General features: G+C 32.7%; 1 protein-coding gene across 1 annotated transcript; it reads left to right on the top strand.

Annotated features, from left to right (window-relative positions):
- On the top strand, nucleotides 1-27,395 carry LOC133196641 (uncharacterized). The gene is made up of 24 exons (XM_061332507.1): nucleotides 1-105; nucleotides 2,854-3,098; nucleotides 4,788-4,969; nucleotides 5,644-5,750; nucleotides 6,575-6,837; nucleotides 7,531-7,692; nucleotides 7,872-7,912; nucleotides 8,210-8,307; nucleotides 8,976-9,123; nucleotides 9,203-9,250; nucleotides 9,505-9,585; nucleotides 9,735-9,995; nucleotides 11,854-12,114; nucleotides 14,874-15,128; nucleotides 15,682-15,945; nucleotides 16,208-16,465; nucleotides 16,966-17,223; nucleotides 17,636-17,890; nucleotides 18,073-18,188; nucleotides 24,882-24,949; nucleotides 25,027-25,244; nucleotides 25,552-25,648; nucleotides 27,042-27,209; nucleotides 27,310-27,395. Exons 1-24 carry the CDS (start codon nucleotides 1-3, stop codon nucleotides 27,380-27,382), a joined length of 4,032 nt encoding a protein of 1,343 aa, XP_061188491.1. The 3' UTR covers nucleotides 27,383-27,395.

The following is a 27,395-nucleotide window of genomic DNA, read 5'->3' as shown; positions in this document are numbered from 1 at the left end:
ATGCTGCTGAAGACATATATATTTCTTTTTCTGATGTCCTTTGTTACCTGTAGTCATTTCAGAGGCGGATCCATTTCTTGGAAGCCAACATCATCACCTCAACAGGTACAGTTGTTGTTAGCGGGTTATTTATTTTTTTTTTTTTTTAGGATTTGTATATCTATTTGCTGACCTTCAGTCTCACTAAAGTATTTATTATTTTTGTTCCAACTTCACTTTGGAAATTTTTTGCATTTGACAAGTATATCAATGTAGGGTACTTTCGGAATTTTAAACTGTAAAAGGTCGATTTCAATGGTTTTTACTCCAAAATATTTCAAATTTATCATAAAAAGTATGATATATTTTTGCGAATTCATTTTAAACATAACTTAAATGACTAAAATAAATTGCTTTATGAAAGGTCAATTTATATCAATCATGTTTTGTAATGATTCTATCAACTTTTAAACTTAATTTTGAACTGTTGACAATTAAAAGTAAAATTCACAAAGTTTATGATTTCATAAACTTTTTAACTGTATCCTAAACTGTTGACATTTTATATCATAATTAAAATTCACAAAGTTTTTCTAGAGTTGGTACGTGCAGTGCACGTAAAATGCTTGGACGTTTCCATGGGATTTTTTTTACGCATTTACTCATTTGCATGTTTAACATGTAGAAAAAATTACTAGAAAATGGGCTTTTTAAAAAAAATTAGTTATGAACAATTTTTGTTGTACTCAAAGCTAGGGAAAAAAATGTCTGTGAAATGGTAGCGAGCTATTCTGCAATGAATTGATTCTGTGTATACACTTCAACAGATGTTATTATCAAAGGTGAATTCGAAGATAACGAACAGTTATTATTTTCATAAATCCTGTACTATATAAACCGTGAACAGGACAAAAACAGACTAGAGGTGATCAAATGCTCAGGAGAAGTAAGCATCCCCTCCCTCTGTATTTGATCAGCTAAATCCGTAGTCAAAAAGTATAAAGTGGTAAAACAATTAGTATGAAATATGCGATTAAAAATACGACAAAACGTTAAGTTGTATTTGCAAACAGGGTCATATTTCTGATCACAGATTTCGCAAAATGCTGACTTTAAACGAGATTGTTTTAAGCTCTGTTACATAAATTAATTTGTCAGTAGCCTGTTTCAGTTAAAAAATTGATCGTACATCATAATATGTTTTTTGCGTATCGAATCAGTTGGGAATCATAAACATCTGCTGCAAGTAATAAGTGGAATATTACTGCATAAATAGGGGTAGCTGAAGAAGGAAAAGCAGAAGACATCATATTTGTAATAAAGTTAAGTTGTTAGTTGGTCATCGACGTCTAAAGCCAGTAAAACATCCAAATATGAAACAGATATGGCAGTCTCTGTGGTGTCTTTTATTTCGAGTTTATTGAGATATATTGAGTCGACGTATGTAATTTTTCGTTACTATTTTTATTTATTATGAAATTCATCGAAAAGAATTTGTTATCCAATGTTAATTTTGTATTTAATACATCCCCGGACATATAATCAGTAATCAAACTTGAAGGAAAACATGTGCATATGTATATTGCGAATTCGCTATCTATACTTTAACAAATTGGTTATACGGATAATAAATTGCGTAAATAACGAAGTCAATTTACAGGCCCCCAGGACTTTGCTGTAACCGAGTTTTACTGTAGTTATTATTTCCATAAAACGCGTTTCCTGAAATGTCTTCTCTCTTTAAAAACAAACTTTTTTTTAGTACATATATAATCTTTCTTCTAAATGTAATTGTCAATATTCACTCAATATTTATTATTATTTCACATCACTACATATTGGATTCCACTAAAGTTTGTCTGTAGATTGACATTTGCATTCATGGAATAAGAGAAAGGGGTGACAAGTTTTCAAAACTTGTCGCCAATTCCAAGTCTGTACTTAAAACTACAATAAACTAATGGTTTAAATATTCTCGACATCTTATCTTGAACTTATAGAATCATTGTTAACAAGCATTAGCCTATATACCAGATATTAAAAGAAAGAAAACACAATTAATTAGATTCATAACTAGTCACATTGTTTTACACATTTTCTTTTTACTCTTCTCTTGCATCGATCTTTATATATATTCCGAGGCAATTGCAGTCTATGTATTTTGAAGAAGCAGACTTTTTGAGTTTTTTTTTTTATAGTTCTGTCTGGTATTGTCTCTTTTTCCTAATCTTCGCATGTCCTTCCATTCTCTTGCATTCTCGGTATTCCTTGCTCACAACTGCTTTTGATGTTAAGTAAGATTAAAATTCTGGGTTTCCCATCCTTGAGTATACCAAGACGTATACTTTTTCCTGTGTACTCCTTCTACGGTTTAAAACACTTGCTCTTTTCTTCTTCTTTTTTTTGTTCATAAAAATGTCGTGTTAGTCTGTCTTTCAGGTTGCATTCTCTTACTCCATATACTACTTCAGTGAGTTTTTACCGTTTAACTTTATTTTATGATTTAGTTCTTAATATTTGAATTTGGGCGAGAAAATTATATTGTAAGTGTTGTTTGCCATGTGTAGATATAAATTCAAAACAAAACAAACCCAGATAAAAAAAAAAGTACAAATCATCATCCTAGACCACAATGTGGATATTGGAAATGCTACCATTTCACTTTCCCATGAATTAAATTCAAAATCATAACTTTATTTTTGCCTAAAATATCTCAGATCAGCGACACACACAACATAAACAAGTTCACTATGAAAGCCATTATTAGAATTTTTAATTACAAGGACATATCCCTTATTTTCTTACTGAGGACCACAAGTATTTTTACGATTACATTATTCTTAAAATTTTAAAATCCAAATGTGACCATTGCAGATTGAAATATCCTACCAGATGGCTTGGAGACGTACATACAGTGGAGCTAGCTGTGACGACAGCAAGATTTCTTCCCAGGGTCTAATAACGGTCGATGGTAAGCTGTACTGCAGGACGGGGTGCAACACACAGATCAGCTCAATGCATGGGAAATGCATTGCTTATAGTTCCAGCGAGAACTGGTCTTTAGGCGAGGGAACCTTCACGTTTACTCTCCCGACGCCGGGGATCAACTACGTATTTAGGTAAACAAAGCTATGATTCTTAAGATGATTCTATGATTCTACGTATTTAGGTAAACAAAACAATGATTCTTAAGATGTGCTAAACCTTAAATGATGAAACAACACCGAGATGCAATACTTGGTGTGCAAAAAGGAATTCTCTAATTAGAGAAGTTATGCTTCAGTATCTAAGTTAGATTTCGTGATGAGCGTAAACATTTCTTAATGTTATGAATTCTGTCGAAGATTATGCCAGACGATTGGTCAAATCTGAAGGATAAGACCTTGACACTTTGTCAAAATGGATTAAAGAATAAGATGGATGTCATAACCTCGCGTAAAATGGTTGAGGGGCAATATATGAAAACCATCTATCCTGCTGTCTTCAGTAATTCAGCAGTGAAAAAAGAATTAGATATTTTACACGATCAATATATACTGGTTCCAGCTGACAAAGCAGATAACAATATTGCATTTGTTTTTAAGGCTCATTATTATAATTGTATTTTAGAAAAACTTAGATTTAATTCCACAAGTGGTAATCCAACTTATAATCATAGTTCGCTTTTTAAGGAGGAAATTCTTCAAAATCACATATCAGTTTTAAATATTTTTAATGTTCCAAACAAACAAATTGAATTTGATTAATCATACCTATACTAGATTCTTAAACTACATAAAGTCCATACTAACAAAGATACATAGCGAGTTCTAGGAAATTTTCTAACAACCTTCTTACTTTATTCCTCACAAAATAATTTTTTTTTTGAAAGTTGAAGTGACAAAATTTTAGCAAAATCAACAGCATTAAAGCGTACGACTTTTCAACACTTTTATTACCATTTCCCATGATAGAATAAAAACTAGGCTTTTAGACATTATTGACAACTGCGTTTTTAATAAAAATGGAACTCGCAAATTTACTTACCTTGTCATTGGTCATTTGCAAACATATTTTGGTTTAAAACATTCTGATTGTACGCATAGGTACTCCGAAGTTGATGATAAAAATATGTTCGAGTTTGTGATTGACAATATCTATGTAGTTTTGGAAGACCAGGTTTTCCAACAATCTGTTGGACTTCTCATGGGAACTAATTGTGCCTCTGTTTTCCTTTGGAACAGAATTTATTAAAAAACTTCAACATGAAAAGAAAAAGTCTCTGGCTGTGTCCTTCAAATCAAGATTTGGATATATCGACGACATTTTGTCAATTAACAATATTCTCCTTGCTTCGATAGAACCCTTTGTACTCAAAATAAAAGACACCACAGAGTCTGACAAATCAGTTTCATATTGACATATTTTATTAGAGAAATACGTTGATGGCAAACCAACAACTAAACTTGATATACGTGATGACTTCAACTTTTTTTTAATCATCACCTTCCCCTAATTATTTATACATAAATAACAATGTACCATTATCACATGCATTTGGAGTTGATTCAATACGCAAGAGCATTTTTTTTTACGAACGAACAATTTCTAAAACGAGACAAACTCTTGACAAATAAGTTGATGATACAAGGATATTTTGTTTAAAGTCAACATTTTGCAATTTCTATATTTTCATGGCATCTTATGTGTAAATGTTTTATAAAATTGACAATCGTTTTCCCAAGCACATTTCTTTTGAAATCAAACCTACCCATACATTATCAAATTCTTGTCTCAAAATAAGAATAAGCAATTTTTTTCCTTCCCAGAATGGAGCAGTGTTGTTGGCAGACTTTGACCACTGGTGCTTCATCAAAAAATGTTAGGATGACCATGACAGCCAACACAGCGCCGAGGGTGGACACCGGGGTCATAAACTCCTCCCCAGTAGTTACCATGGCGCCAATAATTCGCCTTCTCTATAATTGTCCACACACATTCAGAATTCCAGGTACAGTTATAACCTTATGGAATATATATCAGCCACATCCGATTCACTTACTATTGACGATAAGGGCCAACTAACAATTAAACTGTATGACAAAGGAGATGAACTCAGCTTTTCCATCGTCATCTCTCCCAATTGACGTAGTAATATTCCACTTTCACCTGCATATCGTGTTTGTGTCTCCACTTATTCGATATTCAAGAGAATGCTTTGAGTTGATCAATTTTTAAACCGAGGCAGGCTACTGACAAAGTTATAGGAATTTCAACAACCTCGTTTAAAGTCAGCATTTCATAAATTCTATGGTCGTTACATGTTTATTGACATTGTAAGCAAAATAACCAATCATTGAGTCGTATTTTGTCTCACATATTTCATATCAATTGTTAGGCATTTGTTTTATACTAAATTTGACTTCGGAATATTACGCCTACTTGACATACATAAGGCTCAAGGCGGATGTGACAGGTCGAGAGGGGATGCTTACTCCTCCTAGGCACCTGATTCCACCTCTGGAATTTCTTGGGGTCCTTGCTTTTGTTTTTGCTCTGTTCACAGATTTATGTTGTTTGTAAGTTTTCTTGAGATCGACCACTGTAAGCTATCTTTACTTTTTTCATACTACAAGTACATATACGTATTTTAACTTCGTGCAACACTTCACACTTTTGTTGCAGTGATTGATGCTGATGGGGATATTGTCAGATGTCGTTTTTCCAGCGGGAGCGACACTGACGAATGTGGGTATCTTTGTAATGGACTCTCGGGAAGTACAATAGACAAGGTTTGTATATCAAAAATAAACTTTTATATTTATAAGCATAACAATTTTAGAAGGGTTTTGCTAACTATCCAAAAATAAATAAAATAGAAAAAAAATCTTAGAGAATTTTCAATTTTGGTAATTGGCGGTTGTGAAATCTATAGTTTGAGCAAATTGAAAACAGACCTTTTTGGGCAGTGTGAATGGACTCGTACTTTATCCGAGGTCTTGGTGACACAGTATTGAAAGAAATTTCAATGGATTTACCTGCCCTAAAAATGTCTTAATGACCTTAACATACAATGCAATGAATAGAATTAAACGCAGTTTTCTCTGTGTAACGATAAACAAGGAATACTAATGCATGTCACTAGCAAAGCCTGCCTTGTTAAAATATGACTTGTAAATTTGCATACTTTTGACTATGTTATTTAAGTTGAAAATATGATTGTTAAATCTCAAGAAAAGGTGTTCCCAAGAAAAGTGTTCATTGATTCCGACACATGCAGCGAGATATCATGGATTATAAAATGTAAGAGCACGTTTGGAAAAAAAAATTCATGAATATTTTCTCAAAATACCCCCATATGACCATGCCCGAGACCCTTACCGATGAAGAGGTCAAACTTACTGAATTGTCAGAATTTTGTGTTTATGAATTCTGCATGAAATTTTAAAATTGCGTTATATTACCTCTTTCTTGTGACTAATTGTTCGTCTATAGCTCTTATCTGAATTATCTCCACTTCTATAACAGCTTTTTAATGGATTACATGTAATTTGGTATTTATACATGCAGGCTTTCTTTTTTCAACCTGACCAGTCAATGTTTCTTTTTTCTGTAGGACACTTGCATGTTTTCCTATAACACGACCAGAACCGGAACCTTTGGTGTGCACGTACAAATCGAAGACTTCTCAACCACGGCTCCGGCAACTGTGCTCAGCTCGGTTCCCCTTCAGTTTCTAATAGTAGTGTTTGACGACCCACTCAAGTGCACTGATGCTCCTATCTTTGTTGATCCTACTCCTACCGAAGGCAGCTGTTATGTTGTCTCAAACACATTCACAAAAATTCTTGTGGCCAGAACTACAAGTGCCTCTCATACGTAAGTGTTAAGCCTGGGTTTTGTCACAAAACTTAGATATTATACGTGTATTTGGTTTCTTGAAAGTAGATTCACAGAACCTGAATTAGTGGGGAAAAAGAGCAATGGTTTTCACAATACATAAAAAATATAAACTGAGCGTAGTGCAACAAAAAGGTAAATTCAAGAGGAAAGTAGGGCAACGTGCACAAAGTAGATGCAATTCAGAACAAATCACGAAATCGAGACTACACGAGAGAAAAACATATAAGAACTGGATGAAAACAAAACGAAACGAAAAATTGTATTTCATTGCTTTGATTACCTGATTCATGTTTTCTTCGGCACAAGGATCTCCAGCGAATGCTGTACTTGTTGAAGGAAAGTAGAAAACAAGGCAAAGGCAAAATATACAAACGTCACACAAAGACAAAGAGACTGTTAGAATGTTTGAAGCAAGTATCACGCTTGTGTTCACCACATGAATATACTCCATTACCCACAAAACAGTTAAGAGGAAAGTAAGAGAAACTAACATAAAGGAATACAAAGGGAACTGAATGGTCATGTCCGTTTCGTCTTGCTTTCCACATCAAGTTTGTGACAGTGGGAACCGTTGCTTTTTCTTTTACAGTATTCATGTATGTCTTTCTTATTAAAAATAGATAGTAGTCATTTGATTATTAACTTTAGATGTCATATATCAATTTAAAGGATAACAAAATTATCCATAATGGGTCCGGTAGGAATTGGGAAGTCCAGCTTGTCTCCCTATGGTAGCTCCGGAAGGGAATGGTCAATTACAGTCACATGGACACCGACGCAGAGTCAAAGTGGACTGCACTTGCTGTGCTTCAATGCAGAAATAAATAATAAGTAGGCATGGTTAATTTACAAGAGTATTCTGTCAAGTGTAGACCGACTGGTAGACAAAAACTATTGGACGCGCAATTAAGTGGATGTTCTTCGTATCATTTGATATTGTTAATACCTGACACTTTGTAATTAAATGATAATAAACCATTTCGATTAATTGCGAAAATATGCTCTTTCAGATTAACTTCCAGTATGATCTGTGTTGATCTTCTGAAAGGAAGTAAGTGGTAACATAGAACTCTTCGAATGATACCAAGTAATCTGATATCATTCACCTCGCAGTATACTGTTTACGTGTTTTATTGTTTGCCTGAGTAATGTTCCATATTTTAGGATCATACTTTTCAAGTTCTTTGTTTTAAAATTTTTGTTATGTATGAAACATTATTTTTGCATAATGAAGAAGAGTAAAGATTAGATGATATTCTGTCTTTGTATACCAGATCAATATTTTACAATGGAAATCAAAACTATTTTCATTGTTGTTGCTTTTCAGATGATATCATTTTCTTTGTAGCCCCACCTGCAATAGAGCTAACAAAAGGATGTTTAACGCCATTGCGAGAAATTGAGGATAAACTCACAAACACATTAAAGATGTGTTTTAACAGAAAGGTAACTATCTACCAACATAAAAATTAAAGTCCGTTACCTTTGAACAAGGAAACTTATCATCTGTGGCCTTTGACAAGGTGAGGGGCACACTCAACAACATATTGACTAGTGCCAATCTCTTAGGCATAGCTCATAATATCTTGACCTTCAATATACGAAAAACTCATTCCAGAATGAATCAGATCCGAAGCAATCAGTTCCATGCAAAACTTATACGGTACCAATTTTGATGCACAAGATGCGCATTTCGACAAATTATGTCTCTTCAGTGATTGCTCATGCCGACACATTGGAAATCCGAAATATTTAAATAAAACTTTGAAGAGCTGAAAAAAGTGGGTGCCAAAGACTGGAGCCAAATACGTCAAAGGATCAGAGTTATGCATGAGGGAGATAATCCTTAATTTTTGAAATAAATTTCTAAATTTCACCACAGCAATTAAATATATATCCGTATTTCAAGCTAGTACCGAAGTACTTAGCTACTGGGCTGTATAAAAGCAAGATCCATATTGCAAATAAAAGTATAAAGAAAGGGAAAAACCTACAGCAACTTACAAATCATAAATAAAAAATTTAAAAAAATATAAAAAAATCTTTAGTCTATTTAAATTCAAAATAAACATCTTGAAATTGACCTAAAACATATTACATTTCTTTCTTGCTAGTTCGTTCGACCGACATCAGAAAAATTCCTTATAATACATCATACCAACGGAACTGTGGCACACAAACTGAATCTGACAGACCCAGCTGTGGCCTCCTTTCCGGACTCAGGCGGCAGGGAAGTCACAGTCACGTTGGGTGGCTCCCCAGGTAACTCTGACTTTAAACTAACATGATAAAGATTTATTTACAGATCTGATGTGTTAAAGTTAAAAAAAATTCTTTGCAGATTCCATTATTTTACCTACTGGAGAGTACTATGTTCTTGTGGAGTCAGGTAATATGTTCAGAATTTTTATTGATATGCCATTCTATAATTGTTGCCATGTGCTTTCCATTCTAAGACATACAAAATTGCCAAAGACGATAAGACATACTGCAAAAAACTTTTGCTGAACCAGACAGGAAATGTATTCGGTGATTACAGCCCTTCAAACGTTTGTGTTCCGAATTTCATATAAAAGCTCATTTCTTTGTAACCTTATATAAAAAGCTGATTTCTTAGTAACCTGCAAAACTGTTTTATATCAGGAGCCGTTGCTGCGGATTCTTTCAGCTGTACAACAGACTGGACAGGGATCTCACAACCTTTCTTCTGGAATTTTACTGTTGGTAAGGAACCCCACCTGCTTTGTACAAATTCATCCATCATTACTTACGAAAATATTTTTTTTTAAAAAAACCGACTGCAAATTAAACGATATTTTGTTATCATGAACAACTATCTTGCAACTGCTGTTTTTGTTATTTTTTCGGTATAGTTGACCTTAGCCCACCTGTCTTAAACTTTACGTCAACTCCATCACAAAAGAACAGCGACGAAATGTACATCATGACTTGGACGGTGAACGAAGCTCTCTCAGTGGAACAATGTAATTTAACCACGCCTACCGGTGCGTCTGTTGTCTCGTGCAGTAAATCGTTCAGTAGCCAATTGGCACCAGGAAACTACGTCATCAGTATTGACATAGAAGACTTGTCTGGGAACAAAGCCGGCCCTTACACTCACCAGTGGGTTATCAGTAAGTTTGATCACATATCTCCAAACCAGTATTATACGAGGGTTGTCCCAGAAAAAACGCCAACATTTACAATATTTTTTTGTATCAATGATATTAAAAAGTTGAAAAAATTTGCATGCATAATAATCAACAATTTATGCATGCTTGGTATAAATTTTAATACAGTATCTCTATAAATAACAATTTTATTTCAGTCAAACTGATTTACTGTTGGCCCAACACGTTCCTGGCGTTTGTAAAATTGTTTAGGAATTGCGCTTTTTTTTTCTTGAGAATCTTAAAATTTCATTTGAAGCAGGATTTGGACAGTACATTTGATTTTCATTTAGTAACTGAAATACCTTTCTCACACACTCTAAAGATCGCGTAATGGATTTTTTGAAAAGACCATTTTCCAACCCTGATGATGATTCCAACTTCTCGAGAAGTTGGTCTCCACGTATGACGTTCTGATTCTTACTTTTCAGTTTATTAGTCCCCTACTAGTGAAACCGGATGGGACTATAGGTTTCCTCTGAGTCTGTCCGTCCGTCTGTCTGTCTGTTTGTCTATCTTTCCCTCTGTCTGTCTGTCCCACTTGGTTTTCCGCACTTTTTTTCTAAATGCTTGCAGATATTGAGCTGACTTTTGGTATGTGAGTGTATCTTGATGAGTTACAGAACAACTTTGAATTTCGTTCCGCTTCAATGATTTTTGACGGAATTATGACCTTTTCAATTTCTCAGGGTTTTCCGCAATTTTCTTCTGAACGCTTGCAGATATTGAGCTGTTTTTTGGTATGTAACTTTACCTTGATGAGTTATAGATTAAGTTTGCATTTCGTTCCGCTTCATTGATTTTTGACAGAATTATGGCATTTTCAATTTTTAACGGGAACCAGATTACACTTGCCGGTAGGGGACTAGTATTGCTAATGCAATACTCTCAGAATGCTTGTTTGTTCAATCAGGTTCCTCTTCCAGTGAATCATTTTGGTCAGATATTTTATGAGATATTTAAAGGTATACATGGCTTATCTGAACTAAAACATAATAATACGTAATTGAGTGTAAAAAAAAAAAAACATGATATATGTTATGTACGTTTAAATTAAAACTTTTACCGATTTTGAACTCGAATAACCCTTGTTTCTATAATTAAATTGACTTTACACTTTGTGTTGAATATTAATAAGATCCGCCACGAACATGACTGTGGGAAACTACAGCATTAAAGCCATGATGGATTGATTGATTGATTGTTATTGTTTAACGCCGAGTCGGCAATACTTCAGCCGTATTTCGGCGAGAAAGCCATGATGGAAGAAGAGGTATAAATGGACATGATATTGTAACAAAATTTTCTCTTTACTTCTCTCTGTGTTTGTCTCTTCCTTTCTTTATTCTCTTAGTCTGTTAAACTGCTTGTGTTCGCTGGTCTACTTCTTGTTCTCATTGTTCGCCATTATTGTTGATTGTCTAAATATAGTGTCACGCGATCAAATTAAGGCGGATATATTCAAATCTCTATTTTTTTGTGGAGTCGGTAAATAAATATTTTATTGTTTTATACTTTTGATATCTTTGAAACGTCATTGATTAAAATTGAGTAATTTACAGAAAAGTCTTATCTTTATGTATAAAGTAATGAAACAAATAGTAAGATCTTCTTAATATTGATTATTTGAATACGCCATATATAGCTTTAAAAAGTTGGCGTTTTTCTGGGACAACTCTTGTATGATATGTATAATAGAATTTTAAGATTATTCTATTTGTCACAAAAGCAACTGTTATGAAAAATGTATTCCAAGAGTGCTTAATGACACCTTTGTGTTTGCTATATTTCTTCTTAATCTTAGTCCTGGTTTGTATTTCAGATGATATGACACCCCCAAATCTCAGTTTCACCTTGAACCCTTCGCTTACCAAAAGCAATGCATCCATCACGTGGAATGCAAGCGAGCCTGTTGCATCTTCCTCTTGTATCATTACATATCCAAACACCACCAAGACAAACGAATTATGTGATGGTCAATGGGAGGCTGTTGACTTACCGCGTGGCTCATACCAGATCAGCATCACCTTGGTGGATCTGGTTGGTCTTCAAGGAGGGCCATTTCTTCACACTTGGACTAACAGTATATAATTATGCTTACACTTTGGTGTAACTATTCTTAGTGGTAATGTTATGTATCCTTTCGTTTGTTTTATGTGATATTAGATTATATGAACTAGAATGTTCAATGAACACGGATTGCCGGCTGATAGTCAATGGAAATAATGGATTTCTTAGACACTGCTTATGTTAGACAAAAACTGCTTATGAATGATCCCGATGATAGATTCATGAATATTGTAGAATATTCATGTTTTTATTTTCATTTGCACCAAGAATTCTTAAAGAGAACATCGATGTATTTACTCTTAAGTGTTTACTGATGCGTTTTGCTCAGTCACATTGATGCCAGATACATCGGGAGATGTATATGCAGATCGACTCCAATTATCAATGATAACGGCATTTTTTTTTTTTTTTTTTTTTTTGCGAAAACATCCAATTTTGAATTTCAGCTAACAATTTCTAATTTCTATAATGATGGCATTTGAGAATTATTTTTCCATAAAATATCACGATGAAATGATTTAAAATAAGATAGTTCTAGGTCGAGGCTTGTTTGTGAAAATGTGACTCCTCTCAGAAAGTCAGGCAGACAGAATCGGAATGAACTCTAGATAAAGTGATACCTATGCCTCTGATCTGCTACACTGGCGAATAAAAATATGTTGTGTAAAGGTATATTTTCCATGCGTTCATTTTCCAAGGCTAAAACAACTAATCAGCAAAACATTCAAATGCAAAAATCCGTACTTCATCTGAAAACATGAGAAATGTCAAAAACAAATCGGAATCAATTGTAACAATCTTAAACTTATAGAGACCATATTTTTCCTTTTTCAGACGATGTGAAAAAAGTAGAAAATATGCTTTTGATTTATGAAATAAAGTGACTTATGGGAGTAACTGCATCATTTTTAAAAAAATATATATCAATATTCTTGATAAAATTTTACTTTTTTTTAAAACATAAAATATAAATCATTGCGACTGTAAGTTACTTCTGTTAACTACAATTAATTATTTTCGAAAACATTTTTTGCAACATGGTCAAGATCTTGAGGGATAAAAATTTACACCCTTCCGACGACCTGTTGTATGAAAATGTCTTCTCCCATTAGAGCTATATGATGTCATCACTATTCTGATTTTGGTTCTCTTACATGTTAGAGAACTCCTTGCGAGCATTTGATCAGCAAAGCCTTTGATTGGTTGCTGTGATCTGCCATGATCCGCGAAGTAATTATACCATAAGATGTGAAGAAATTCAGTTTTTGCAATGCTAGAAAAAGGGTTCCGTAATACGTGCTCTTTAGTTACCGATTTTTTTCTAACTCTCATTCCTTGATTTTTAGGTAACTTGAGTCCCTCAGGTGACCCATTGCTTTCTGTTTTCGTCCGTCGTCGTGCTACATCCGTTAATATTTGAACATTTCTAGCCTTCTCTGAAATGTCATGGCATTTCTTTGACAAAGGGAACGAAAATTGTTAATTTTATGGTCTTTGCCCCACTTGGACCCTAAGGGTGGGACGAAAAACCATAAAAATCATTGCAATCTTCAAAAATCTTTTTTTACTCCTGGACATCAAGTAGTCAAACTGTTTATATGATTATAACAATCATTGAGCCCTCTACTGATATTGTGAAATTCATGGCCCTTGGTTCAGGGGTTCAGGTGTTAGGGTAGGTTTCTAAAAATAATCTTTAGTGAAAATGCTAGAATTCTTTAAAAATATTCTTCTTTGATTTTAGGTATTAAGCAAGGAAATAGTTTTGATGAGCACTTTTTCCAAAATTGTGAATTTCATGGCCCCTAAATCAGGAGGTCTGATGTTAGGGTGTGACTATATTGATCATATAGTGAAAATGCATTGATTCTCTGAAAATCTCTGTTCTTGGATATTTAGCTACTACTAGTAAGTGCATGGTTTTGATGAACAAAGTGCCTCTTCCAAAATTGTGAAGGTAATTATCTCCTGGTCAGGGATTCTGGTGTTCAGGTGGGTCTCTATAGATCATATCATAGTCAAAATGCATTTATTCTTTGAAAATCTTTTTTTGCTCCCGGGCATCCAGGAGGCAAAGAGAGTATTTTAACGAGGAAGGGTGTTCTACCAGAATTTAGAAAATTCTTTACGACTGGGTTTGGGATTCTGGTGCTAGGAAGCCCTATTAATAAGGGTCTCGCAGGAAAATTGCGCGATCCCTATAGAAATATCACATTTTCTGTCCGTCTGTCTATCTGTCCGTCCGTCCGTCTAACTGTCCATCTGCCAACGCTTTTATTGTGATGCGATGACTCGTGAACTTTCAACGAAACTTTTTTTTTCATTTTTTAAAAGTACTTTACTATAAGAGCAAGGCACCTATACGCATATACATTTCGGGATAATATCAATTTGTCTGTTTGTATGTATGCCTGGATGTATACAACTAAATGCAGTTGGCACTTTCCTTAAACAGCCACAGCCCTTAGCGGGGCCCTCTCCGATTGTCAGTTTTCTAGTTTGTACCTGTACTCTGCAAGCTCGTGTCCTTTTAACACTAAAAAATTAAGAAACTCGGGATGAAACTCACACAGGTTATTGAACCTCTATTTAACTCTATCTTATAATACCCGAATCAATATCTGCTCTTGGTCATGACCGTTTCAACTAGAAATGACATCAGTAGAAAGAAATGTAAAATATTAATAAAATCAATGAAATTAACCATAATTTTTATGTTGATGTGTTCCCCTTACAAATATACAGCTAATGCATTTCAAATATTGTTTTTAGTCGACGTTACACCTCCAATACTCACATTTAGGCGGAAACCAAGACGTTCACTTAGCAAAGCCAACATCACGTGGGTGACTAACGAGGTCGCTTCTGGAGTTTGTGAAATTGAGGGTCCATCATTCTATCGTTCAGTGGTGTGTGATAAAGGATGGAGCGAGGACTATCTACCAGAAGGAAATTTTGTTCTGAATGTCACAGTCTATGACGAATCTTTAAACATGGCAGGTCCTTTCCAGCATAAGTGGTATAACAGTAAGTTGTGAACTTGTTGGCTTCTGTTGGTGAGATCATAAAGTGATACAGTCCGTAATTTTGCAATATCTTTGACGATGTCGTGTAAGTAAAAAGTAAAGTTCAGGTTCCAAAAAAATCACTTTCTCACAAAAATTGCCAATTGACTCACTCGCGTAAGTCGAAATACATTCATGTTTCATGAATATTTTTTATTAAAATACCTAAAATCTCCACTCTACATCCTCCTTTGATAAGTATACTGAGTACGTAGTACTTGCGAACTACCACACTCTTGTTGTGTGAAAAGTGTTTTAATCCCATTCATACCTGGAATATGTTTCTGTTTGAATACCGCTTGGCTTAAAAATGATCTTCCAACCCCAACTGGATTAAAAAAAAACACACATTCTGTCACCTAAAATCACACTGTGGAACGATAGTTTAAGAAAAGAAATTCTCTATAGGTTACTATTTATTGCTATAGGTCAAATGTTATTTTTTTGAGATATTTTGTAGTATTGTCCATCATTGTATTGTTAAATTGTGCAAGTAATTCTTTTCTTAATTTAAGGGGACGTAAAACCCCCAGAATTGAAGTTTACAAATACACCTCACTGTCATAAATCTACTGATAATGCAACGATTACGTGGACATTCAACGAATTTGCTACGTCAACATGTGTTATCACAACATCAGTACAGCGCCAAGTGTTTCCTGGCTGTGATGGAAGTTGGAATGGGATATTTTTGCCGGAGGGAAATGTAACATTAGAAATTACAGCCAGGGATAAATCCAGAAATTCGGCGCCAACGTACAAATACACGTGGTACAACAGTAAGTTATTTTTTCCCATTATCATTTACTTGAAATTCATTTCCATGAGACAGTATTAAAATATTTGTTATAGCTGAATTTTTTTAATGCGTAGGTTTGAGTCCTGCAAAAGTATCCTAGTAATTGAAATCCTTAACTAGAATACAATTTTTTGAATAATGAAAAAAACATGTTGAAATATCACTTATTATACAAAGGTTTATACAGTTACCAAAGAAGGTTTGGTAAATCACAGTTAACTGTTTTCTAAACATTTTAATAGAGGACGTCACTCCTCCTGTTCTAACATTTACACGAATTGATGTCCTTACAATAAATGACGCAAAAATCACGTGGTCTGTGAATGAGCCAGTATCGACAACGTGTACATTAACCACGCCCAACAACAAAGAGGTGTTCTTGTGTAATTCTGGTACCTGGTCTGGTAGCAGTATGCAGGGAGGAAATTACAAACTCAGCATTATAACAGTAGATCTAGGGAATAACACAGCTGGTCCTTTTGTTCATAACTGGCGAAATGGTATGTCTTTGTAAGAAGTAAAAGTGACATCATTAGCATCTCATTTAATGTACAGTTAAAGTCTGAGGATTGTTACTCTTAAGTTTACCCTAAAACAATACTTCTAAAAACATTTTTGGTTATCGTTCACATAGAACGTATTTTTTTAAATTCTTAGGTGTGTTTTATCATGGCCTCTATGCAGTTTTGAAAGAAATCTATAACGGTTAATTTCTCGGTTGAATTCTTTGTGGAGATTATATTCTAGCCAGGAAACAAAATCTAAAATGGAAATATAATCATATTTCATCTTTTTTGATTTTGGAACATATAGATATAAATATTTATTTACATATAAATGTAAATAGCATCGCAAAATATGAAAATTGGATACTTCCTATAGGTTCCAATAAAAATTTTTGAACCGTAGGAATCATCATTACTTTGAAATATGTAAATCATAGTACATATATAACTTTCGTTTTAATAAAAACAAACTAATATATATAATAATGTCCTAGTGGATACTATCCGACCACGGCTAGCATTTTCAAAAGCACCTTCGAGAACATATAGTAATGCCACAATAACCTGGGCTGTCACGGAGCCGGTAAACAGCAGCTGCGTCGTCAATGGTCCCGCCAACTTCTACCGGAAATCGTCATGTGATGGAGGATGGAGGGGTATGTTACTTCCCCCAGGATCTTACAAACTTGTGATCTCCGTCACGGACTCTTCAGGAAACTTCGGAGGACCATATGTATACAGATGGATTAATGGTAAACCGACAATGTAAATACCAGAGCATTTTTTCAACAACTTTATTCCAAGAGTGAAAATATCGTTGTTTAGCTCGGATATTTCATATGCAATACATGATTAGCTATTTCTATTGAATAAACACTATAACTACCATGGTATACAAAGATCGACTTATTCCATGCACAAGTTGTTACAAAAGTCTCATGTAGTACTGCGTTGTCATTTATACAGGTTGACAAAGTTCCCTAATGTGTAGCGGAAACGCGTTTGGAGTAAAAGAAAGTTCAGTAACTAGTTTATGTTAACACGAAACCATGAAACATTCAAACTAATCTCTCGTTTTCGTGGACTTTAAGTAATTCACATGTCAACTCTGAAGATGATGAGGTTTAAAGCATGTCATACTAGAATATGACTCTAAATTTTCAGAGGACGTGACACCACCCTCCCTGCAGTGGACTGGTATACCCTCATTAAAAACAGCCGGAAGTATGATGTTGTCGTGGACAACGAACGAAGAAGTGACGTCAGTTTGTACAGTTCAGTCCCCAGTACAGGTGAGAGAGGTGTCATGTAATAACAAATGGGTCGGAACAGAGCTTCGGAACGGAGAGTATTCTCTGACGGTCAATATGGTGGACGGATCTGGAAATAAAGCACAAGCTATACATCAATGGAATAACAGTACATATATTTTACTTAAACTTATGCATTGATACAATACTTATCGAGTATATTGATGACCATTTTTGAAAGTCAGAATCAAAAATCTTTCTCAATTCCTCATTATTTGTCAAGTTTTTTTTCCATAGTGAAACACAATAATGTATAAATATATATCAGGAAAAGTTCCTCTTTATTTTCAGCTGTAAAGGAGTTAGTGTATGAAATAGTGTTAACTCTGTCTAATGTTAACGTAAACGACGTTGCCAACAAGACGTCTCTAGAGTACACTAAACTAGTCGCCGAGAGTCAAACGGCGGTAAGTGAAGAATGCTCTTAATAAGTAGATTTTAACTAGCTTTGAATGTAATTTGAAATGACGAAGTATATTAAACATCAATGTATGTGTGAATTGAAAAAAAATGAATATTTATCAACTTGCACTAAAAATACAGGCAATGTGAATAAATTTCTACGTGTATAACTCAGCATATGTCTTTTGATATTGGCTAAATACCTACCAAATATATCATTGATATCTCAAGTCACAAATAAGTTACGCCCAAAAATGATGTTGAAACACCTTTCTGGTGACATTTGGAAAATTTAATATTTTTGAAGATCTGTGAAACAAGTAATAATGGTTATGTTGGAAATAAAGACTTTCCTAATAAAAATTTAATGTATTAAGCTTTAAATTCAGACTGTAGTAATTTTTGTTTGACCAATTTATGACCATGGCTGCTGTTAAAAAATGTTATACCATGTCATGCCAGAAAAAAAATGTAGTGTTGCCGAATAAACATTGATTTAAAAAAAATTGTATGATAATTAAGCCAAAAGGAATTTTCAAAGTGTAAAACAATAACTGATATACCATTTATAAGTTAAAAATGTTATATATGTCACAAGCGGCATTAATGAGAGTCAAGTATCTGTGCATACCTAATTATGTCAGGAGTGCAACATTTGATGTTTTGCTCCTCAAGATGGAAACAGGTTTATCGGTATATGATTCTTTGCTTTCTATTTTTGGAAAATAAACACACAAAGAACATTTTTCCATATTTCTATGATCAGAAGTGTAACACTTTTTTTTTAAAGATCAAAGTTCAATGACGAAAAGACTTCTATTCATACTAATAAGTATTCTTAAATCAATGATAATCGATTTGAATAATTTAGTACTAAATTATTGACAGTTTTGTTATTAAAATCTGTCTCTTTTTTTCAATTGTATCAATCCAGATGTTTTTTTTAATCTTTTCTTTTAATTTTTTTTTTTGAACTAAAAAAAAATACACTGAAAAATTGTTATGAAATTCAAGTAATTCTATCACAACTTCACTGAAACAACAGTATAAAGTAGTTTAATTGTAAACGTTGTAATTTATGCATCACAATTCTTCCTTAAATACTCTCATGCTCTTGGTCAGTAGTGCAACAAAAATGTTAATGATCAGATATAAAGAAAAAAAATGATGAGTAGAATGTTTCTTGTTGACCTCAATATTGCTTACGGTGTTTGTACCTTGGAAGGAATAAAATACTATAAAATATACTTTTATCTTCTTATTATATTCTTAGCAAGTTTTGTGACAATAAAAAGAAATAAATCAAGATATACAACCAAGTTTAAATAAGTCTATGTGTTTTTACAATGAAGTATTGGCCTATAAACATTGCACAATTTCGTTGCAACTTGATATTGAGAACAATTTAAGAATTTTTGTGTTCGATGGTTTTGATTTTAGATTAGATTTTAATGCAGTCATGAGTGCAACAAAGCTGTATTATAATTATCAATGAACTTACTTCAACTATCTTTACTAAAAATAAATTGCAGAAAATGTTTGATACTATTTCTAGTTGAAATCATTATGTCTATCAACAAATTACGAATATTTTTGGACATTTTACAGTCAATTCACAGAATAGTTTTCGTCACTAAACATATATTTTTAAATATATATTACATAAGCAAATAATCATATTTTGAAGTCAAGAAAATATCCAAAACTTGCCGTAAATAATAAAAATAACAAAACGACGAATTGCTTTACAAACGTTGAATGGGTTATGTGTGTTATAATTTTTAAAACAATGTTAAATAAAACCATACTAGATGTCCAGAGTGCAACAAAATAAGGTAAATAAAACCATACTAGATGTCCAGAGTACAGCAAAATAAGGTAAATAAAACCATACTAGATGTCCAGAGTACAGCAAAATAAGGTAAATAAAACCATACTAGATGTCCAGAGTGCAACAAAATAAGGTAAATAAAACCATACTAGATGTCCAGAGTACAGCAAAATAAGGTAAATAAAACCATACTAGATGTCCAGAGTACAGCAAAATAAGGTAAATAAAACCATACTAGATGTCCAGAGTACAGCAAAATAAGGTAAAATAGGATCACTTCAAAATCTAGTACTTTTTGTGAGAAAACTATCAAAATTCTTTTTTTGGCTTAGATTAAAAAAAAATGACTAATGGACAAAAAAGTAACTTTGGGGGAATTTATCGTATCATATTTATTTCATTTTAAAACTTTTCAAAAAATTGAAACAATCAATGTAAAAAAACAATCAAAAACCAATTTCTTTCACATATACACGAGAAGAAACTCAACCAAGGTTTAGATCTAATCATCTATATCATATCTCTGACTAAAGCTTGAAGGATAAAAACTATAATTTCTTTTGATTATGAATTTGAAATTGTCTTTTTGGATGTAGTAATATTTTCTTTTTTCAAATAAAGGTCTAATAAAAATTTTGAAACCTTTTTATGCCATTTGTCTTTTCTATTGTAACTTCAGAAATGCAAAACAGAATGTATGTACAATATGATGTTATGATAGAAAAATATGCATAATAATATGAATTTTTTCCCCAAAAAATTTCAATTAGCGGGTCATTATTTTTGAATTCGCCCATATTACTAGTATTCTGTAGACGTTGTTTCTTCATGCTCACGTATTGTTTTGCAAAATCCTTTGTTAAGGTCTATGCGATATCAAATTTGTAATTTTTTGACTTAAACTAATCTCTCTTTTTTACATATAATCTGAGGTTTTGAATTTGACAATTTTTTTTATGAAATAGTAGAACTCTGGCAAAGACAGAAAAATGCACTTGTCTTTCACGTATTGTGACAATAAAAAGGAATAAATCAAGATATACAACCAAGTTAAAATAAGTCTATGTGTTTTTACAATGAAGTATTGGCCTATAAACATTTTCGTTGCACAATTTCGTTGCAACTTGATATTGAGAACAATTTAAGAATTTTTGTGTTCGATGGTTTTGATTTTAGATTAGATTTTAATGCAGTCATGAGTGCAACAAAGCTGTATTATAATTATCAATGAACTTACTTCAACTATCTTTACTAAAAATAAATTGCAGAAAATGTTTGATACTATTTCTAGTTGAAATCATTATGTCTATCAACAAATTACGAATATTTTTGGACATTTTACAGTCAATTCACAGAATAGTTTTCGTCACTAAACATATATTTTTAAATATATATTACATAAGCAAATAATCATATTTTGAAGTCAAGAAAATATCCAAAACTTGCCGTAAATAATAAAAATAACAAAACGACGAATTGCTTTACAAACGTTGAATGGGTTATGTGTGTTATAATTTTTAAAACAATGTTAAATAAAACCATACTAGATGTCCAGAGTGCAACAAAATAAGGTAAATAAAACCATACTAGATGTCCAGAGTACAGCAAAATAAGGTAAATAAAACCATACTAGATGTCCAGAGTACAGCAAAATAAGGTAAATAAAACCATACTAGATGTCCAGAGTGCAACAAAATAAGGTAAATAAAACCATACTAGATGTCCAGAGTACAGCAAAATAAGGTAAATAAAACCATACTAGATGTCCAGAGTACAGCAAAATAAGGTAAATAAAACCATACTAGATGTCCAGAGTACAGCAAAATAAGGTAAAATAGGATCACTTCAAAATCTAGTACTTTTTGTGAGAAAACTATCAAAATTCTTTTTTTGGCTTAGATTAAAAAAAAATGACTAATGGACAAAAAAGTAACTTTGGGGGAATTTATCGTATCATATTTATTTCATTTTAAAACTTTTCAAAAAATTGAAACAATCAATGTAAAAAAACAATCAAAAACCAATTTCTTTCACATATACACGAGAAGAAACTCAACCAAGGTTTAGATCTAATCATCTATATCATATCTCTGACTAAAGCTTGAAGGATAAAAACTATAATTTCTTTTGATTATGAATTTGAAATTGTCTTTTTGGATGTAGTAATATTTTCTTTTTTCAAATAAAGGTCTAATAAAAATTTTGAAACCTTTTTATGCCATTTGTCTTTTCTATTGTAACTTCAGAAATGCAAAACAGAATGTATGTACAATATGATGTTATGATAGAAAAATATGCATAATAATATGAATTTTTTCCCCAAAAAATTTCAATTAGCGGGTCATTATTTTTGAATTCGCCCATATTACTAGTATTCTGTAGACGTTGTTTCTTCATGCTCACGTATTGTTTTGCAAAATCCTTTGTTAAGGTCTATGCGATATCAAATTTGTAATTTTTTGACTTAAACTAATCTCTCTTTTTTACATATAATCTGAGGTTTTGAATTTGACAATTTTTTTTATGAAATAGTAGAACTCTGGCAAAGACAGAAAAATGCACTTGTCTTTCACGTATTGTGACAATAAAAAGGAATAAATCAAGATATACAACCAAGTTAAAATAAGTCTATGTGTTTTTACAATGAAGTATTGGCCTATAAACATTTTCGTTGCACAATTTCGTTGCAACTTGATATTGAGAACAATTTAAGAATTTTTGTGTTCGATGGTTTTGATTTTAGATTAGATTTTAATGCAGTCATGAGTGCAACAAAGCTGTATTATAATTATCAATGAACTTACTTCAACTATCTTTACTAAAAATAAATTGCAGAAAATGTTTGATACTATTTCTAGTTGAAATCATTATGTCTATCAACAAATTACGAATATTTTTGGACATTTTACAGTCAATTCACAGAATAGTTTTCGTCACTAAACATATATTTTTAAATATATATTACATAAGCAAATAATCATATTTTGAAGTCAAGAAAATATCCAAAACTTGCCGTAAATGATAAAAATAACAAAACGACGAATTGCTTTACAAACGTTGAATGGGTTATGTGTGTTATAATTTTTAAAACAATGTTAAATAAAACCATACTAGATGTCCAGAGTGCAACAAAATAAGGTAAATAAAACCATACTAGATGTCCAGAGTACAGCAAAATAAGGTAAATAAAACCATACTAGATGTCCAGAGTACAGCAAAATAAGGTAAATAAAACCATACTAGATGTCCAGAGTGCAACAAAATAAGGTAAATAAAACCATACTAGATGTCCAGAGTACAGCAAAATAAGGTAAATAAAACCATACTAGATGTCCAGAGTACAGCAAAATAAGGTAAATAAAACCATACTAGATGTCCAGAGTACAGCAAAATAAGGTAAATAAAACCATACTAGATGTCCAAAGTACAGCAAAATAAGGTAAATAAAACCATACTAGATGTCCAGAGTACAGCAAAATAAGGTAAATAAAACCATACTAGATGTCCAGAGTACAGCAAAATAAGGTAAATAAAACCATACTAGATGTCCAGAGTACAGCAAAATAAGGTAAAATAGGATCACTTCAAAATCTAGTACTTTTTGTAAGAAAACTATCAAAATTCTTTTTTTGGCTTAGATTAAAAAAAAAATGACTAATGGACAAAAAAGTAACTTTGGGGGAATTTATCGTATCATATTTATTTCATTTTAAAACTTTTCAAAAAATTGAAACAATCAATGTAAAAAAACAATCAAAAACCAATTTCTTTCACATATACACGAGAAGAAACTCAACCAAGGTTTAGATCTAATCATCTATATCATATCTCTGACTAAAGCTTGAAGGATAAAAACTATAATTTCTTTTGATTATGAATTTGAAATTGTCTTTTTGGATGTAGTAATATTTTCTTTTTTCAAATAAAGGTCTAATAAAAATTTTGAAACCTTTTTATGCCATTTGTCTTTTCTATTGTAACTTCAGAAATGCAAAACAGAATGTATGTACAATATGATGTTATGATAGAAAAATATGCTATAATGATATGAATTTTTTCCCCAAAAAATTTCAATTAGCGGGTCATTATTTTTGAATTCGCCCATATTACTAGTATTCTGTAGACGTTGTTTCTTCATGCTCACGTATTGTTTTGCAAAATCCTTTGTTAAGGTCTATGCGATATCAAATTTGTAATTTTTTGACTTAAACTAATTTCTCTTTTTTACATATAATCTGAAGTTTTGAATTTGAGAATTTTTTTATGAAATAGTATAACTCTGGCGAAGACAGAAAAATGCACTTGTCTTTCACGTATTTTTCTCATTCACGTTAATGTAGCATGTCCATTATATGTCGATGTATAGTTGAAATACTGTTTTAAAGGAAAAGAAAAAAATTCTTCAAAATATTATTTCTAACCTTAATTTCCACATAAGGATATATCGTGCGTTACATGTTAATAGGCAAGTATAAGATGAATTTTATTATTGAAAGACAAAAATGATCACGAAATAAATATATTTTCAACACAAAGGTTTATTTGCCAGATGATCACGATTTTGAGTTATGGAACTTGTTTTTCTGATTTTATTCATGTATAGTATATGTGTAATGTATTCTGAGCATAGTAACTTGTTTCTCTCAATTCGTTAAATTGTATTCTAACCTGATTTTTATAATAATTAATAAAGTAAGCCAAAGATGATTTCCTACAAGAGGGTGACCGACCATATGAATTTAAAAACTCTGAACTGCTTGTAATGTATTTAAGAAAATAAAAAGTATGCTTTCAAATGGTTGTAATTTGTGTAATTACTTAACGTTAATTTGAATATAACAGAAACCTTTTTTTTTTATCTTTTCAGTTAGAAAACTTTTACAGATCTAAAGTCAACAACTTCAAAAGCATTCATATTAAAGACATTATCGTCGTGTGAGTAAAATTAGATGGCAATATTTTTCTTTCTCTTTAAGTGTGTACTCGTTTATTTGGCTTTCTATCAAATTTAGACCCAAAACAGTCAGAAGAAAACGAAGCACCCGCTCTTTGAGCGACATCTCCGTGGAACACGATGTGGTGATAGACGGGGACAATAAAACTGCTAGTACAGCTGCACTCTCCAAAACCCTGTCCAACCTGTCCAGTGGGGGCAACTCTATAAATATCGGAGGGTCAACCACATCATTTTCTAACGTCACCCTGATGACAAACGACAGAACAGAGAATGGTATGTTCACATTTTGTAAATGAAAACTGTTAAACCTGCTCCAGAGTTATGCACTTATTTTGCTGTTTGTCGTAGACTTGACGTTCTAACGATACATAAAAAATTTACATGTACTAGTATCTTCTTGGAGTTTGAATTACGAAAATCTCTTATATATTTTTAAAATGGACACTTTGATTCACATAGATGTATATGTTGAAAGTATAAAAGCATACAATAATTAAAAAATTAGACGTTCTTTCACTCTAATTAAGTGACACAGAAAGAAGTAGTGGCAATATAAAACCTTTTAATGATTTTTTCCTAGTGACGTTTACGCGACAAACTCGTGCATGTGAAATAGCTCAGTTATATGTGACATGTTCTATAAGGGAGTACTGCAATGAAGATCTTGGGATGTGTGTGTAAGTACATAGGTGTTATGATGCTATATTGTTTAAATTCAATGTATAGAATATAAATAAAATAATAGGTCGACAGTTGAAAAAAAATATGATGAACGTTTGAAATCATTTTTTTCTTATCTTCCAGAAACAACGTTAGACCAGGTAAGTAAAATGACTTATGTTGTGAAAGGGAGTCTGACATAATTCAAATATACACAGAACTCCTGAAATTGTTGATACAGTTTGATTAAAAAATAAATATGATGACCATTTCCATGTTGTTTAATGAGATAAATTATAACTATTCAAGTTGAATTTCATATGATATGAATTTATAATTTTTTTTCGCATCTTATTATGGTATGGTATACCTGTCTGTCTGTAAGTTTTTTGTTTGTGTTTATATTTCACCATAAAGACGCTTGGGATCGTCAAACCTTCTGAGCTTATGTATCTTGGGTGAGAGATGTGTTTCAAGCCAACAGAAGCTTGCTGTGACCTCGTTTTGCATTTTATGCCTGCGCATAATCAAATGGTATCTGGACCATATCTTGCACAATGAAATATGGAGATAACGAACGGTATTCAAGCTCAAAGTCCATTAAAACACTACAAATCGGGAGCAGAGCACGAACCTCCAAAAACATCAGAGATTGGATCAGGTGCCATGGAGGAGTGAGCATCTTCTGCCGACCGGTCACACCCGCCGTCTGCTCCTTGTCATGATCGTGAAATAACGGGAAAATTCGTCGACAATTCAGTGTGTAAATAATGGCCTAACAATTAGTATGAAAAGCATCAGTCAACATATGACTTAATGATAGATTGTAATTACTGACAAGGTCATTGTATCGACCATAGAACTTACGAAATAATGACTTTAAACGAAACTGTTGATATTCTTGTTTCATCAACTTGTTTGTCAATAACTTACCTCGTTGTAGAAATTGTACATACGTAGAGCATGCTCTTGCGTATCGAATCGACTGAGAGATATACATCCCATATGCAGGTGATTAGGGTATATTGCTGCATAAGTAAGTGAATTGACGATTGAAAAATTAAAGTCATTACGCTTAACATATAGCTTTGTTGTTAGATTACCATTAACGTCTTTTTCTAGTAAAATATCCAAATATGAAACAGATGAGACCTAGAATCAACATTTTCGGGGGGAAACGGCTCCTCGACCCAAAAGTTGGTCATTGACCGTGTCTGCGTTTTGGATATTTTATCAAATCGTGTCCAATTTCTTACACAATGTAAGACCTAGAATCATTACGCCTTGTCATTGATGTATCCGCAGGCATGGTGTAACATTGCTGTAAAGTAATTTGTAATAACCTATTATCCTTTCGGGCGTATTATGTGCCTTTGTGGTGCACATGATATTATATTGAATTTAATCTAGATCTATGTATTTGCCAGATAATAACGGCATGATATTAAGCATTGGGCTCGGTGTCTCGGCGGCTGTCGTTTTTATTCTAGTAACGGTCATCATCAGCCTGTTCTATCTTCGCAAGAAGCAAGAAGAGGAAAAGGGCAGCAGGGAGATGGTGAATGAAAAGAAAACTAAGTTAGTCTTTCTTTCATTAAAAGAAAAAAACATTTTTTTCAATATCTAGCTATTTAAAAAAATTATTAAGACTTCGAAACAGTTTATCAATTTTTTTCAGGTTTGAGCAACCAGTTACAGCATTTGCATATACTCCTCAAATAATCTACAAACCATTTAAGTACTGGCAATGAAATATACACAGGA

Source organism: Saccostrea echinata, unplaced genomic scaffold (assembly GCF_033153115.1).
Source record: "Saccostrea echinata isolate AGI-Se365-2 ecotype Australia unplaced genomic scaffold, CSIRO_AGI_Sech_v1 ptg000001l, whole genome shotgun sequence".
Lineage (NCBI taxonomy): Eukaryota > Metazoa > Mollusca > Bivalvia > Ostreida > Ostreidae > Saccostrea > Saccostrea echinata.
This window is presented reverse-complemented; position numbering and strand designations above follow the sequence as displayed.